The sequence below is a fragment of the Monodelphis domestica genome, chromosome 7 (assembly GCF_027887165.1).
Source record: "Monodelphis domestica isolate mMonDom1 chromosome 7, mMonDom1.pri, whole genome shotgun sequence".
Classification (NCBI taxonomy): domain Eukaryota; kingdom Metazoa; phylum Chordata; class Mammalia; order Didelphimorphia; family Didelphidae; genus Monodelphis; species Monodelphis domestica.
The window spans coordinates 91,198,445-91,215,492 of NC_077233.1; the positions used below are offsets into that span (position 1 = coordinate 91,198,445).

The 17,048-nt window shown below is 40.7% G+C and overlaps 1 protein-coding gene across 6 annotated transcripts in view; it reads right to left on the minus strand.

Annotated features, from left to right (window-relative positions):
* The window catches only part of RNF123 (ring finger protein 123), a 155,352-nt gene that overhangs the window by 23,013 nt on the left and 115,291 nt on the right, over window positions 1-17,048 (minus strand). For all 6 annotated transcript variants that reach the window (XM_056805050.1, XM_056805049.1, XM_056805051.1 and 3 more), the window contains 3 exons: window positions 16,686-16,874; window positions 12,009-12,084; window positions 11,490-11,574 (listed from right to left, as the gene is read on the minus strand). In XM_056805050.1, the coding sequence (XP_056661028.1) occupies window positions 11,490-11,574; window positions 12,009-12,084; window positions 16,686-16,874 (350 nt within the window). The remainder of the gene's footprint in view (window positions 1-11,489; window positions 11,575-12,008; window positions 12,085-16,685; window positions 16,875-17,048) is intronic.

Below are 17,048 nucleotides of genomic sequence, written 5' to 3' on the forward strand. Positions count from 1 at the left end.
GAGTGACACATATATTGTGAGGTATACTCTATCCCTGGTAAGGAGTCTGTCCTCCCTATGTTTCAAGCTGTGATCCATCCCCAAGACCAAATCACATTATCAATCACCTTCTTAGCCAGATAATTCTTCACCAAACCAATTTTTTTCTTTTATATTTTATGTCTTTCCAAAGGCAACAGTGAGGAAAACACAATGTGTACCCCTGTGTATTTAGTTTCTTGCTCAAGAATTCAAAATCTTTGGCAATACTTTATGGGTTCCTTCTGGCAGTATCATTTGTGCCCACATGAATCACCAAAAGTGGGCAGCAGTTACATGTTTTGATGAAACTTAAGAGGTTTTGTTACATTTTAGATATATGTCCCAGGAAGACAATAGACTTCCATTATTGTTATTAGCAGGTAGACAAATAGCTATCTCAGTGCCTTTGAGCAGCCAAACAAATTTCCACATGCTTTGTAAACCCCTTCTTCCCAAAATCTGCTCCTCTCCCAACTTCTCTATTTTTGGGAATGGTCCCATCTTTATCACTATCACTCAGGCTCAGAATAATTTTTAACTCTTCCTCTTCTCACCCGTTGCCTTGTCTTATCAATTGTCTCTACTGCCCCAAATCTCTCATTATCTGTTCTACTTCTTTTCATTCCATCACCACTCTAGTTCAAAAACCTTTATCACCTCTGCCTGAATTACTATAATCCTCTAACTAGTTTCTTACTGCCATGCAATCTCTTCATATGCTTCCTTAGCAAGTTTTCTAATGTGCCATTCTGATCATGTACTTTTCTAATTTAAGAATGAAAACTTTATCCAGTGGTACTCCATTGTGTATGATCCTGGCATTCAAGGGCCTCTAAAATCAGACTCTACTTTCCCACCCTTGCCTTATATTACTCCACTCACATATTCTTCAGGTAAATTCAACAACATTTGTTAAGCACCTACCAAGAGGCACTATGGAAGAATTGGGTTCAAATCTTGCCTCTGCCCCTTAATATCTATGTGAATTTGGGCAAGACACTTAACCTCTATAAGCCTCAGTTTCCCAATCTATAAAGTGATGAGGTTAGACTATTTAGCCTCTGAGATCTGTTTTGTTTTTACATTTGTACTTTTCCTCCTATAATCTCAGTGTGGCACAGTACCTAGTCCATGGGGATACAAATACAAAAATATAAATTTGAAGGGATATAACAAATAAGACATATAAATACAAGGTAATTTGAGGAAGGAGAAAACAATAATTGGGAAAGTCATGGAAGGCTTTGTGGAGAAGGCAACACATCTGAGCTAGGTGCTTAAAAATAAGGATTCTTAGAGGCAGAGATGAAAAACACATTCTAGACAGGAAGCAGAGCTTATGCAGATGCATGGAAGTGAGAGATGGAAAACTGAGTCTGAGAAATACCCCAGAGTCTGGGTAGAACACAGAGTTTGTGAAGGAGAGTAATGTGAGATAAGGCCAAAAGATAGCTTGGAGCTAGATTGTTGAAGGTCATTTAAATGTCAGGCTAAGAAAAGGATTTTCTCCTCTGAGCAACAGGAAGCTCTTGAAGGTTTTTGAGCAAGGGAGTGGCAGAATCAATTTTATGCTTTAGGAAGATTATTTTAGCACCTGAGTGGAGGATTGATTGGAAAGAGGAGAAACCGGAAGTAGGAGGCCAATTAGGATGCTATTTCAATAGTCCTCATGAAAGATGATGAGGACCTGAACTAGGGTGATGACAGTGTGATTAAGAAGATGTTATGGAGACTTCCGGTCAAGATGGCGGTGTAGAAGCAGCTAAAGTTCAGACCTTGGAAACCCTTCCTTACTGATTGCAAACAGAGTGTTCCTAGGACACCGAAATTCAAGCTGAACAACAGGATAGACCTGGGGAACCCTCCTCCTGGACCTGGATCAAAAGGTACTGCACCCCAAAAGCCAGAACCCTAGATCACTCAGATCTAAGGGGTAGGCAGAAGGAAGGTCCCAGGACCCAACCCCCCCCAACCCAGAGTGCTGAGCCCATGGCAGCAGCAGGAACCTCAGGGCTCTGAGGACTCACCTTGAAAGCAACCTGAGCCAGTCTCCGGGGCGCCCAACACAGACGGCAGGGAAACATAGAGAGAGGGGGGAAGCCTGTAGCCCCCTGGCTGGGTCCTTCCATCTGAGTCTCAAGGGAGGTCCCAGCTTTAGGGCACCAGCTGAACCCAATCCCATCAGGAGCCCTCAGAGCTACTGAAAGGACAGAAAACTCAGGGCTGGCAAAGGGGTTGCTCCTAAGAGCCTACCTTGAAAGTAACCCAGGCCAGTCTCCCGGCATTCAACACAGACTGTGGAGGAGGAGGTTGTGTTTTTTTTCTTCCTTTTTTTTGGCTCCGGGATCATTCGGCCCACCCCACCTGAACCTAATCCCATCAGGAGCCCTCAGAGCTTCTGAAAGAACAAAACCTCAGTGCCAGTGAAGGGCTTGAAAACAACCCAGGCCAGTCTCCAGGCATTCAGCACAAATTGTGGAGGAGGAGGTTTTTTGCTTCAGGGCTCATTCAGCCCAAACCAGGTGAACCTAATCCCATCAGGAACCCTTACAGCCCAGGCAAGCCACTACCCCTCCCCCCCTTAGAGAGCAGGGTCTTCTGAAAGAACCAGCTGAACCTAATCCCATCAGGAGCCCTCAGAGCCCAGGGAGGCCATGCACCTCCCCCCTTAGAGAGCAGGGTCTTCTGAAAAAAAACAGAAACCTAGAGGCGAAGTCAAGATGGCAGCCTAGAAGGAGCATAGACCTGGCAGCCTGGCCAGAGCTTTGGAGATCCTCCATATTTGCTCCATCCGTCCAGGAAGTTTGAAACTCAGAGTAAACCTAGCCCAACTAAGCTGAACTCAATCCCATCAAAAGTCTCCAGAGGATAGGAAAGCTCAAACCCCCAACAACCCTCCCCCAGAGATTACACACCAAGAGATCTTCTGTTAAAGCTCCAAGAGGGGAGACCAATAGAAGTCCCCCCAAAAAACAAAAAAATGAGAAGAACAAGAGTACAGACAAATACGGGGAGTAAAGAAGGTGTGAATTTGAACAAACAACAGAAACAGAAGAAAGAAACTACAATAGACAGCTACTACTCAGCAAATGGAACAGAGGGGGAGAAATCAGCAAACGATAAACCAGAAATCCCAGCAAATTGGATACAGGCTGTGGAAGAACTCAAAACACAACTAAGAGAGGCTGAAGACAATTGGGAAAAGAACTTAAAAATTAAGATAAGTCATCTGGAAACAGAGGCACTTGAACGAAAACAAGAAAATAGTGTCCTGAAAGCCAAAATCATCCAGCTGGAAAATGAGGCAAAGGAGATGAAAGACGATCTTCAAAGAAAATCAGACCAGAAGGAAAAAGACAACCAAAAAGCCAGAGATGAAATCCAGTCTTTAAGAACAAGAGTAAAACAACTAGAATCAAGTGACCTCAAAAGGCAGCAGGACACTATAAAACAAAACAAAAAGAATGAAAAAATTGAGGAAAATGTGAAGCATCTCATTCCCAGATGATTTAGAAAATCGTTCAAGAAGAGACAATTTAAGAATAATTGGACTACCAGAAGACCACGACAAAAGAAAAAGCCTGGACATAATATTAGAGGAAATTATCCAGGAAAACAGTCCCGAGATCCTAGAACAAGAGGGGAAAGTGGAGATTGAAAGAATCCACAGATCACCCCCTGTATTTAATCCCCAACGGACAACACCAAGAAATGTTATAGCCAAATTAAAAAACAATCAGAAGAAAGAACAGATATTACAAGCTGCCAAGAAGAAGCTATTCAGATACCATGGAAACACGGTGAAGATAACACAGGATCTGTCTGCATCCACACTGAAGGACCGAAAGGCATGGAATACGATATTCCGGAAAGCAAGGGAACTAGGCCTACAGCCAAGAATAAAATACCCATCAAAACTGACTATATTCTTACAGGGGAAAGTATGGTCATTTAACACAACAGAAGAATTCCAAGCATTCATAAATAAAAGACCAGACCTGAACAGAAAAGTTGAAGTCCAACCACAGAACTCAAGAGAATCATCAAAAGGTAATTAAAAAAGGGGAAAAAACAACAACAACAAAAATTTTTAAAGAGACTCAATAAGTTAAAATGATATGTATCTCTATAAGAAAAGAGGTCATTGGCAACTCTTAAAAACTGTTGCTATCACCTGAGCAGCTAGAAGAACTACACTCAGAGGGAACAGTGACAAACTGTATAGGATGAAAGGACAAGACATAAATAGGTATATAGATATATGCATGCATAAATACATATACATGTGTATGTATATATATATATATATATATATATATATATATATACACACACATGACTAAAGCTAAAAAAGAAAAGAGGTTATGACCAAAAGAAATGGGAAAAGAAACAAATGGGGGTAAATTTATATGTCACAAAGAAGCTCATGGCGGGAGGGGGGAGAACATCGATACACTGGAAGGGTAAAGAGGTTGGAGATAGGAAATACTCAACTCTTATGTACTTTGAAACTGACCCAAAGAGGGAAGAACAATCCAATCCATTGGGGAAGAGAATAGATTTGCGCCCTATAGGGGAGTAGAAGGGTAAAAAACAGACTGGTGGGGAGGGAAGCAGTACAAGGGAGGGAGAGGGTGGGGGGGAAATTTTAAAAAGACTACAGGGGAAAATAAGGGAGGGAATAAGAAGGGAGGGGGGTAGAAAGGGAAATACAAGGGGGGCAAATTTAAAGTAAATCACTGGACTAAAAGGCAGAGCTGAAGAAGAAAGGTTAGAAAAAATGCCAGGGAGTCCACAAGTGACAGTCATAACTTTGAATGGGACTGGGATGAACTCACCCATAAAACGTAGATGAATAGCAGAATGGATTAGAATACAAAACCCTACCATATGTTGTCTTCAAGAAACACACATGAGGCGGGTAGACACCCACAAGGTCAGAATTAAAGGATGGAGTAAGACCTTCTAGGCCTCAACTGACAGAAAGAAGGCAGGAGCGGCAATCATGATATCTGATAAAGCCAAAGCAAAAATAGACCTGATCAAAAGGGATAGGGAAGGTAATTATATTTTGTTAAAAGGGACTTTAGATAATGAGGAAATATCACTAATCAACATGTATGCACCAAATAATATAGCACCCAAATTTCTAATGGAGAAACTAGGAGAATTGAAGGAAGAAATAGACAGTAAAACCATATTAGTGGGAGACTTGAACCAACCATTATCAAATTTAGATAAATCAAATCAAAAAATAAATAAGAAAGAGGTAAAAGAAGTGAATGAAATCTTAGAAAAATTAGAATTAATAGACATATGGAGAAAAATAAATGGGGATAAAAAGGAATACACCTTCTTCTCAGCACCACATGGCACATTCACAAAGATTGACCATACATTAGGTCACAGAAACATGGCACACAAATGCAGAAAAGCAGAAATAATAAATGCAGCCTTTTCAGACCACAAGGCAATAAAAATAATGACCAGTAATGGTACATGGAAAACCAAATCAAAAACTAATTGGAAATTAAACAATATGATACTCCAAAATTTAGAGAAGAAATCATAGAAACAATTAATAATTTCATCGAGGAAAATGACAATGGCGAGACATCCTTTCAAACCTTTTGGGATGCAGCCAAAGCGGTAATCAGAGGTAAATTCATATCCCTGAGTGCATATATTAACAAACTAGGGAGAGCAGAGATCAATCAATTGAAAATGCAAATTAAAAAACTCAAAAGCAACCAAATTAAAAGCCCCCAGCAGAAAACCAAACTAGAAATCCTAAAAATTAAGGGAGAAATTAATAAAATCAAAAGTGATAGAACTATTGATTTAATAAATAAGACAAGAAGCTGGTACTTTGAAAAAACAAACAAAATAGACAAAGTACTGGTCAATCTAATTAAAAAAAGGAAGGAAGAAAAGCAAATTAACAGCATCAAAGATGAAAAGGGGGACATTACCTCCAATGAAGAGGAAATTAAGGCAATCATTAAAAATTACTTTGCCCAATTATATGGCAATAAATACGCCAATTTAGGTGATATGGATGAATATATACAAAAATACAAACTGCCTAGACTAACAGAAGAAGAAATAGAATTCTTAAATAATCCCATATCAGAAAATGAAATCCAACAGGCCATCAAAGAACTTCCTAAGAAAAAATCCCCAGTGCCTGATGGATTCACCAGTGAATTCTATCAAACATTCAGAGAACAGTTAATCCCAATACTATACAAACTATTTGACATAATAAGCAAAGAGGGAGTTCTACCAAACTCCTTTTATGACACAAACATGGTACTGATTCCAAAACCAGGCAGGTCAAAAACAGAGAAAGAAAACTATAGACCAATCTCCCTAGTGAATATAGATGAAAAAATCTTAAATAGGATACTACAAAAAGACTCCAGCAAGTGATCAGAAGGGTCATCCACCATGATCAAGTAGGATTTATACCAGGGATGCAGGGCTGGTTCAATATTAGGAAAACCATCCACATAATTGACCATATTAACAAGCAAACTGACAGGAATCACATGATTATCTCAATAGATGCAGAAAAAGCCTTTGATAAAATACAACACCCATTCCTACTAAAAACACTAGAAAGCATAGGAATAGAAGGGTCGTTCCTAAAAATAATAAACAGTATATATCTAAAACCATCAGCTAATATCATCTGCAATGGGGATAAACTAGATGCATTCCCAATAAGATCAGGAGTGAAACAAGGATGCCCATTATCCCCTCTACTATTTGACATTGTACTAGAAACACTAGCAGTAGCAATTAGAGAAGAAAAAGAAATTGAAGGCATTAAAATAGGCAAGGAGGAGACCAAGTTATCACTCTTTGCAGATGACATGATGGTCTACTTAAAGAATCCTAGAGATTCAACCAAAAAGCTAATTGAAATAATCAACAACTTTAGCAAAGTTGCAGGATACAAAATAAACCCACATAAGTCATCAGCTTTTCTATATATCTCCAACACAGCTCAGCAGCAAAAACTAGAAAGAGAAATCCCATTCAAAATCACCTTAGACAAAATAAAATACCTAGGAATCTATCTCCCGAGACAAACACAGGAACTATATGAACACAACTACAAAACACTCTCCACACAACTAAAACTAGACATGAGCAACTGGAAAAACATTAACTGCTCATGGATAGGACGAGCCAATATAATAAAAATGATCATCTTACCCAAACTTATTTATCTATTTAGTGCCATACCCATGGAACTCCCAAAAAATTTCTTTACTGATTTAGAAAAAACCATAACAAAGTTCATTTGGAAGAACAAAAGATCAAGGATATCCAGGGAAATAATGAAAAAAAAACACAAATGAGGGGGGCCTTGCAGTCCCAGACCTCAAACTATATTACAAAGGAGCAGTCATCAAAATAATTTGGTACTGGCGAAGAGAGAGAAAGGAGGATCAGTGGAATAGACTGGGGGCAAGCGACCTCAGCAAGACAGTATACGATAAACCCAAAGATCCCAGCTTTTGGGACAAAAATCCACTATTCGATAAAAACTGTTGGGAAAATTGGAAGAGAGTGTGGGAGAGACTAGGAATAGATCAACACCTCACACCCTACACCAAGATAAATTCAAAATGGGTGAATGACTTGAACATAAAGAAGGAAACCATAAGTAAATTGGGTAAACACAGAATAGTATACATGTCAGACCTTTGGGAGGGGAAAGACTTTAAAACCAAACAAGACATAGAAAGAATCACAAATGTAAAATAAATAATTTCAACTACATCAAATTAAAAAGCTTTTGTATAAACAAAACCAATATAACTAAAATCAGAAGGTAAACAACAAATTGGGAAAAAATCTTCATAGAAACCTCTGACAAAGGTTTAATTACTCAAATTTACAAAGAGCTAAATCAATTGTACAAAAAATCAAGCCATTCTCCAATTGATAAATGGGCATTTCTCAGGCAGTTCTCAGCCAAAGAAATCAAAAATATTAATAAGCAAATGAAAAAGTGTTCTAAATCTCTTATAAACAGAGAGATGCAAATCAAAACAACTGAGGTATCACTTCACACCTAGCAGATTGGCTAACATGATAGCAAAGGAAAGTAATGAATGCTGGAGGGGATGTGGCAAAGTAGGGACATTAATTCATTGCTGGTGGAGCTGTGAACTGATCCAACCATTCTGGAGGGCAATTTGGAACTATGCCCAAAGGGCGACAAAAGAATATCTACCCTTTGATCCAGCCATAGCACTGCTGGGTTTGTACCCCAAAGAGATAATGGACAAAAAGACTTGTACAAGAATATTCATAGCAGCACTCTTTGTGGTGGCCAAAAACTGGAAAATGAGGGGATGCCCTTCAATTGGGGAATGGCTGAACAAATTGTGGTCTATGTTGGTGATGGAATACTATTGTGCAAAAAGGAATAATAAAGTGGAGGAATTCCATGGAGACTGGAATGACCTCCAGGAAGTGATGCATAGCAAGAGGAGCAGAACCAGGAGAACATTGTACACAGAGACAAACACACTGTGGTATAATCAAACGTAATGGACTTCTCCATTAGTGGCAGTGTAATGTCCCTGAACAATCTGCAGGGATCTAGGAGAAAAAACACTATTCATAAGCAGAGGACAAACTGTAGGAGTAGAAACACTGAGGAAAAGCAACTGCCTGAGCACAGCGGTTGAGGGGACAGGTCAGAGGAGAGACTCTAAACGAACACTCTAATGCAAATATTAACAACATGGCAATGGGTTCGAATCAAGAACACATGTGATACCCAGTGGAATCACGCGTTGGCTACGGGGGTTGGGGGGGAGGAAAAGAAAATTATCTTTGTCTTCAATGAATAATGCATGGAAATGATGAAATAAAATATTATAAAATTTTTAAAAAAAGAAGATGTTATGGAGATAAAAACCAAGATTTGACAATTGACTGAATGAGCGAGGTAAGGGAAAGGGAAAAGTCAAGAATGGGTCAGTAGAAGAATATTTGTTCTTTAGACAAATAAGAATTACATCTTGACAAATAAGGAAGTTTAGAGAAGGGGAAAATATGAATTCCATTTTGGACATTTTAAGTTTGAGATTCTGATGGAACATATAGATAGAGATATCCAGCAGGTAAATGATGATTTGAAACTAGAGTTTAGGAGATATGGGGAGGATATAGGAAGTTGGGAATTGTCTGCATAAAAATGATAGTTGGATTCATGGGAGCAGATGAGATCACTAAAGGAGAGAATGAAGAATGAGAAGAAGGCCCAGATATAGGAAGACACCTTGTTCAGGGGGAAGAAGCTAGGTGATGAACAATCAAGGGAAACTAAAAAGGAATAGTTAGAAAGGAGTGGAAACAGGAGAGAGCAGTGTTATGGAAGTCAAAGGAAAAGAAAATATCTAGGAGAAGTAGTGGTCAAAAGTTAATTATGTCAAAACATATAGAGATGTCAAAGGTGAAGTTTAAAAATTAAAAAAAAAAGACCACTGGATTTAGCAGTTAGGATTTATTTAGTAACTGTGGCTAGTTAACACTAGTAAACAGTGAAAGAATGAAGAGTAGAGAGAAGAGTAACAATAGATAACTAGAGTTTGACAATGAAAGGGAGAAAGAATATAGGAAACTATTTTGAGGAGCTGATAGGTTTAAAAAAATGACTAAGGGGGCAGCTGGGTAGCTCAGTGGATTGAGAGCCAGGCCTAGAGACGGGAGGTCCTAGGTTCAAATCTGGCCTCAGACACTTCCCAGCTGTGTGACCCTGGGCAAGTCACTTGACCCCCATTGCCTAGCCCTTACCACTTTTCTGCCTTGGAGCCAATACACAGTATTGACTCCAAGACTGAAGGTAAGGGTTATTAAAAAAAAATGACTAAGAGAGAGCTGATAATCAAGGTGGGATAGATCATCCAATGAATGCTGTCAAATCCCTTGCCTCCCCATTCTATGAATTAGTATTGTCTGGAAAACTCAATTCCCACCACCTGTTAAGTCTTCAAAATGAGATCCATTATACCTCAAGAGTTAGTCTAACTCTTCACATAAGAAAAATCAAGTGGATGAAAAATATTGTCTAGTCTATGACATGCAGTTCAAAGAACTGATTTAGATCTGAAAGGGACTCTAGAGGTCTCTGAGTCTAGATATAGAGACAGCTCATTGAACTCATCCATAAGTATATATATTATAGTAAATGAACAATAAGATAAGTCCAAAATTTAATAGGAAAAGAAAAGTGGGCAGGATTAGTTTTGGCAAATTATGTGATGCTTTTAAGGACTCAAAACTTCTCCCTGAAACAAAGGTCAATTTTTAAAACATTAACATAGTTCTGGGAATGCTGAATGATTGCAAGTCATGGAATACCAGTCTCCAAAGAATTAAAACTGCAGGTCACACAAAAGACAAAGAAGAAGCACATCACAGATGTGAACATGCTACAAAATATTGCCAATGACAAAATGTGTTAGATGTTATAAAAGAAATGTTATGACTATAAAAGGAGGTGGGCTGGCCATGCAGCAAAAATGAGGGATTACCAATGAACAGTCACTGGTGTCTACTCAAAATCAAAAGATCTTTAACCCCAAAAGGCAAAATCAGGAACAAATGGTAAAAGTTGTAAAGACATGAATTTAGCCTTGATGTCAAGAGAAACTTCCTAACAGAACTAAACAAAAGTGAAATGGGTTCTCTCAAGAGCTGGTGGGTTTTCTCTCCATGGAGGTCTTCAAGCATGATCATTTGTCAAGTATATATTGGATTCTTTTTTGTGTATGGACTATACTACACAGCTGCCAAAGTCCCCTCTAGGTTTCAATTTCTATGATTTGTGACTGACAGGAAAGGCCTCAGCATGTAGAGGATTTACAGGAGGGCAAAGATAATCCTCAAATGCACGGAAGAGAAAGTATTTCCCCCATTAGAATGTAAAGTTCTTGAGAGCCCAACTTTTCTTGTATCTATCTGCATATTCCTCAGTGTTTAGTACAGGAAATTATACATAGTAGATCCTTAATAAATTTCTGTTGAAGCCTTAGGTTATTTCTCTGGATGTAGAGTCTAATCTCCCTCCCTAGAATAAGAGCTCCCTGATATTAAGGATCTCTTATCCACAACATCCAATCTGAAATTTGGAAAAGGACTTGTCATGATGTCAAGAATTTCTATAAGTCAAGAATTCCCAGGCCATGAGCTTCCAAAGGGCTTCACTTTATACACAAACACCTACCACCCAACCCCATTCCCAGGTCCAGTCAGAGATATCCTTTCTGTGGTGACTTTGAGTTGCCCAAATGCAAATTACTGGACCCAAAATATTAGAGACTTGGGCAACCAGAGAGCCTGGGGATGGGCATGGAAACACAGGTACAAAGTTTATCTTGCAAGGTAAGCAGTCACAAAGGACACAATAGGATGAGAAGTAAATCACACAATATACTCACCCCTCCACATCACTGTCCACTAGGAGACGGACTAGAATGCCAGTCACAGCGACAAGAATTGGATAGTGGTCTACGCTCTCTAAGCCTAGGGATGAGAGAACTGTTAGGTCTCATCCCAGCTTCCCTTTTTGCCTTTTTTGCTTGAGAAAAAAGCCCCAATTAGCCCAAATGTTGATTTAGGTGGCCTCAGAAGTATTCCTGAATCCTGGGAGGGAATCCCTTTTCTTTAATAGCAGACACTTTAATCCCGAATTCCCCAGGTATCTCTTCAATAATCCCCTGAGGGCCTGCATAGGGAAGACATATTTGGAGTAAAATGGATAACACCAACTCCAGGTGCTCAGGATAGAGTGAAAGATGTAGGAAAACTGTGTTCCACCAGCTCCCTGCAATCTGGGAGAGCCAGAAAGTGGAACTCTGAATGGGAGCTGGGCTGAGATGAGATGCCTAGGCAAATGTCTCTGAGATGGGATTTGAGGTTTTATTTCAGATTAAATAACAGGTTAGAGAGGGGCTCACCAGGCAGCCGGAGGTTAACCACTCGGTCAAACAAGTTTCTCTCTGCTGTCACACGGTTCAGGACCTGGTTCAGTAGCTGATGGGAAGAAAGGCGGTGAGTTAGAGGGGAAGCCTTAGGCTGTGAGCTAGAGCAGCTACCCTGGGGAGCTGTCCTCTTACTGCTCCCACTAAGCAAATGAGGCTCCCTGATTTGAACCACTCCATGGTCCCTGCCCCCTACAATACAGACAGGGAATCCTCTTTTTGCTTTTTCCTACTTGGGTCATCTATCCTTGTATTTGTGAACTTCTGGCATGTTTTATGAGGCATTTTCCTCCTTTCCCTTTGTTTGGGGCCATTTTCTTAGGTAATCATGGTAACAACTCACTTCTACAGTACTTTAAGGTTTCCAAAGTGCTTTGCTCTTAACAAGCCCTTAAGGTTGGTACCACAAGTACTGTTATCTCTGTTTTACAAGTGAAGAAGTTGAGGCTCATAGGCTCCAGGACTTGTTCATGATCACACAACTACTAAGTGCTGAAAAGAATTCAAATCCAGACCTTCTGGCTCTGAGTCTAGGGCTCTTTCCACTCTAAGACTGTGCCTTGACATAGTAAATAAGTAGGGACCTAGGAGTGGAAAATCAAAAGCCTACCTGCAATCAGGAGGCTTCCTGTTTGCCTAAGAATGATACAGGGCTAGTTAGCACATGGATGAACTCAGTTCAGAATGCACAAGTGGACTACCCTAAAAACATATCAGGAAAAGAAGGTGGCAGTACACAGGAGAGGGCTACCATTCTCTTTTAGGACAGGACAGGAGCTTAATGCCAGAGAACAAAGGCTATTGGCCTAAAGAATCAGGGGAGGGGAGCTAGGAAGTTTAGTGGATAGAGAGCCAGGCCTGGAGATGGGAGGACCTATGTGACCCTAGGCAAGCCACTTAACCCCCATTGCTTAGCCCTTACTGCTCTTCTGCCTTGGAATTGATACTTAGTATTGAATCTAAGTAAGAAGGTAATGATTTAAAAAAGAAAAAAAGAAAGAATGGGGACAAGCAAGACCTGGAGCCCTTTAGCTAGAATAGCTAAGTAACTCTGGACACCATCCTGCCTGTTCTGAGTCATCTTTTGGATTACCTGCCTCCCTAGTATAAGTATGTCTGTACAATGTCACAGGGACTAAAGGATGCAAAGAGAGTTTGCAATTAAAAGTGACTTAATCTATTGAATGATGTGGTTAGCCTTGGGTTGTCCTGCTCTATGGCCAACAAGGCTGATGGGCAGAGGACTTTCCCCAAAGAGAAATGGGGTCATTTCTGATTTTTGTGATATCTGAATGATGAAGGACCCTAAATAGAAGAAATGGTTATCCAAGAGACTGTAAGTACAAAGAACATGGATCCCAAAGAGCCTCAAATGACGGCCAAGGCAGCAACAAGAAACTAAACAATCAACAAGTATTTATTGAGCACTTAAGGCTATGCATTGGGCTAGGTGCTGTGGACAGACAAAAATCAGAAGTCCATGGCCTCAAGAAGTTTACATTCTACTAGAGTCAACATGCGCATGTGTTGTATGTGCTAAATAGATATGATCTAAAAAGAAAATGATGGGAGGATCAGCAAAGACTTCATGTACAAAGTGATACTTGAGCTGTGTTGAAGGATATAAAAAAACCTTGGGAAATGAAGATGAGAAGGTGGTGCATTCCAGGCATGGAGGGATGTTAATGCAAAGACACTAGGGTGGGAGATGCTGTGTACGATGAACAGAAAGATCAATTGAATTGGGCCATGGAGTGTGTGAAGGGGAGTGATGGGTAATATACTTGGAAAGGCTATGATGCACTGTAAGGGACCAATACATGAGCTTGTATCAATTCCTACAGGTAATAAAGAACTACTGGGATTTACTGAGTAGGGAAGTCATGGGATCAGAGATGGGTTTTAGGAAAGTAATGACCACTGTGGGTTGAGGATGGCTGGAAGCAGGGAAAGACTTGAAATAGGAGGACCAATTAGGAAACTATTGAAATAGTTCAATTGAGCTTTAACTAGTGTGTGACTATGAGGATGAAGAGATCAGATATGAGAGATGTTGTGGAGGAAGACAGAGCAACCAACTGGATATATGGAAGAAGTGAGAGTGGGGATGCAAAGATAGCTCTAAGGTTGGAAAACTAAGTGACTGGAAAGATGGTTAGAAAAAGGGAAAAGGAGTGAGTTTTCAAGGAAAGATAATCAGTTCTGCTTTGGACATACCGTGTTTGAGATTGCTATAGGATATCCAGTTCAAAAAAACTACTAAACAGAGATATTCTGAAACTCGGGAAAGAGACTAGTGTTGGATACTCAGGCAAGAAGCATTTATTAAATGCCAACTATGGTCAGGCACTGTACTAAGCACAGATCTAGGAATCATCTGCACAGAGATGATAACTGAATTCCCAGAAGTGGATGAGCTCATCAGATGAGACAGTATAGAGCAAAAAGAAAAGAGGAGATCCCCACAACTAGTGGTGGGTGGGGTAGACTTAAAAGTTGCAGTCAGACAAACAGGAGAACCAGGAAAGAGCAGTGTCACAAACATCCAGAGAACTGAAAGGTTCTAGGAAAAGAGGGTGGTCAAGAAGGATGAGAAAAAAAACCCCATCAGATCTGACAACTAAGAGAATACTGACAACTTTGGACAGAGCATTTCAGTTGAGGTCAGAAGTCAGATTCCAAAGTTTTGAAAAGGGGCAAAAGAAGAAGTAAAAGCGATGGACACAGAAAGCTTTGTATAGAAGTTTGGCAATGAAAGGAGGAAGAGACAGAACAACAAAATGGGAGAGAGAGGCATGTTTGTAGGCATCAGGAAAGGAACCCTAAAAAGGGAGAGAACAAAGATGGAGGTGGGGAGGGTGGGGGGACAAAGAGAGATAACCGTGGGGAAAGAAGAACCAGACAGACCACAGCTGAACTAATGAACTCAAGTGACAATGTCCAGCCTTACCAAATTGAAGGCATATATAAAATTACACAGATCAAAATAAACATCCTTGTGGGACATCCTAAAGAAATGATTGGGTGAAATCTGGGGATAAGCAAAGCCAGCAGCCATCATGGAGACTGGAGGAGAATGGAAGGAAATTTAATGTTCACAAAAGTATTTATAGAATGTAGGCAGGCTTTTGTATCTTAGAGCAAGCCCACTCCCTATACTTAGCTGGAGCTATGGAGGCTCAAGAAAACACTGTTTGCTCTACATTCCTCTGCCACCTATTTCCGAAAGCCATATTTGGGAGAGAAGAGAAAGAAGGTAAAATCAGAAGCCAAAATACACACAGCTCAGTGAGATAACATGTACAGTGGTAAAAGCACTGGCTCTGGAGTCTGAGGACCCTCTAAATTCTACCTCTAAAGTTTATTCCCTCTATGGTTTCCTCATCTATAAAATGAGTGGCATGGATTGGGGTGGGGGGTTGGCACTCAGAATCTAAGATCTTCCAACACTTTTCCTTCATAACAAAAACATCTAAAACCTGCTTCTAATCCATAGTGAGGCAGGACGGATATTAGAAAGAGCCCTGGGTTGAGAGGCAGGGGCATGCCTTGAGTCCTAATCTGCTACTGGCTACATATGGGGCCACCCTCAGGCATGTCATTATTCCTTTCTAAGTTTCAGTATCTATATTTGTGAACGGAGGTGATTGTATCAGATGAGCTCTAATTATGTTGGAGTTAATGCCTTAGTTTATTTATTCCCATTATATTTATGTGTATATGGGTGTGTATACACATACCCAGAGAATATACACATAAACACAGATATACATGCCTATACACACACAGCTATTTGTCTCCTCCATTAGCATGCAACTGTGTATGAGTTGCAATTGTATCATTTGTTGTATTAGTATTTCAGATGTCTAGAACAGTTCTTGGCATATAGTAGGTACTTAATAAATACTTGGTGATTGACTGATTTCTAAGGTCATTTCCATTTGAAAACTAAATAATCTTATATGGGTAAAGATCTAGGGGTAATTAGCATGACAGATCGCTGAGCTTCCAAAGGCAAGAAAACCAGAGAGTTTATAGCCTTAAGCCAGGGCTTAGAATTAGCAAGATTCCTAGGACCAAAGGACAAAATTTCTTCCCAAGGAGTTCTATCCCAGGAAGCTGCCTTGGCATACAGCCCAGACTGGATCTAATAATACACTGCTCCATGGCTACATTATTCCCCCGGGTTTGACTTGGAGAGGTCAGTGAACTGTGAGGCTCCACATCCATACTATACATTCTGATGTCCAAGTCCACCAAAAGGAGGGATGGCAATGCGCAGCAGGGGAAAGACAACTGGCTTTAGAGTATGAGGAACTGGGTTTGAATGCAGTCTGCCACTGACTGACCAGCCCTAAGACTGCCACTTAATCTCCGGGAGCCCCAGTGATTGCACTACCTACCTCACAGAATTATTGTAAGGAAATGCTTTGTAAACCTTGTTTGGAAATGTGAGTGCATGTTGCTATTATGCTCGTTTCACTCTGCACTGCTAGAGTGCGGAGTCAAGAGCTGCTACCGCCTCAGCCAGGCCTTGGTAAAGCAGAGTGGCAGTTCCTAACAGTCTGTGCCAAACGTTACTACAGCTATTGTACTGGGGGTCCCGAAGAGGCTGGGAGAGAAGGACAAGGGCTCCCCCCCTCCCTCACCAACCTGTGCCAGCCTCCGGAGCAGCAGTTCAGAGGAGGGCCGGTTCCAGTCTAGGAAGATCTCGGGGGCCAGGGTGACAGTCATCTCCAGCACCCGGAGCAGGCTCACTGACAGGTCAAAGCAGGTGGCGCACACCTTCAGCTGACGACTGTCCACAAAGTTCCTTTCCAGGCGCTCGGCTGCTTGTTGAATCTGAATTCCCACCCCCACCCCCAGCCAAGGGCAGGATCAGCAGGGCCAGCTCCCTTGGTGCAGGGGCATTTAGACATCCCCCAACTCTAAGATCTCGTTTGTCCTCTCTCTCTCCCACTTCCCCAATGATATCTCCAAAGAGCTCCTCCTTGGCCTGCTCCTGTGGCTGGGTCT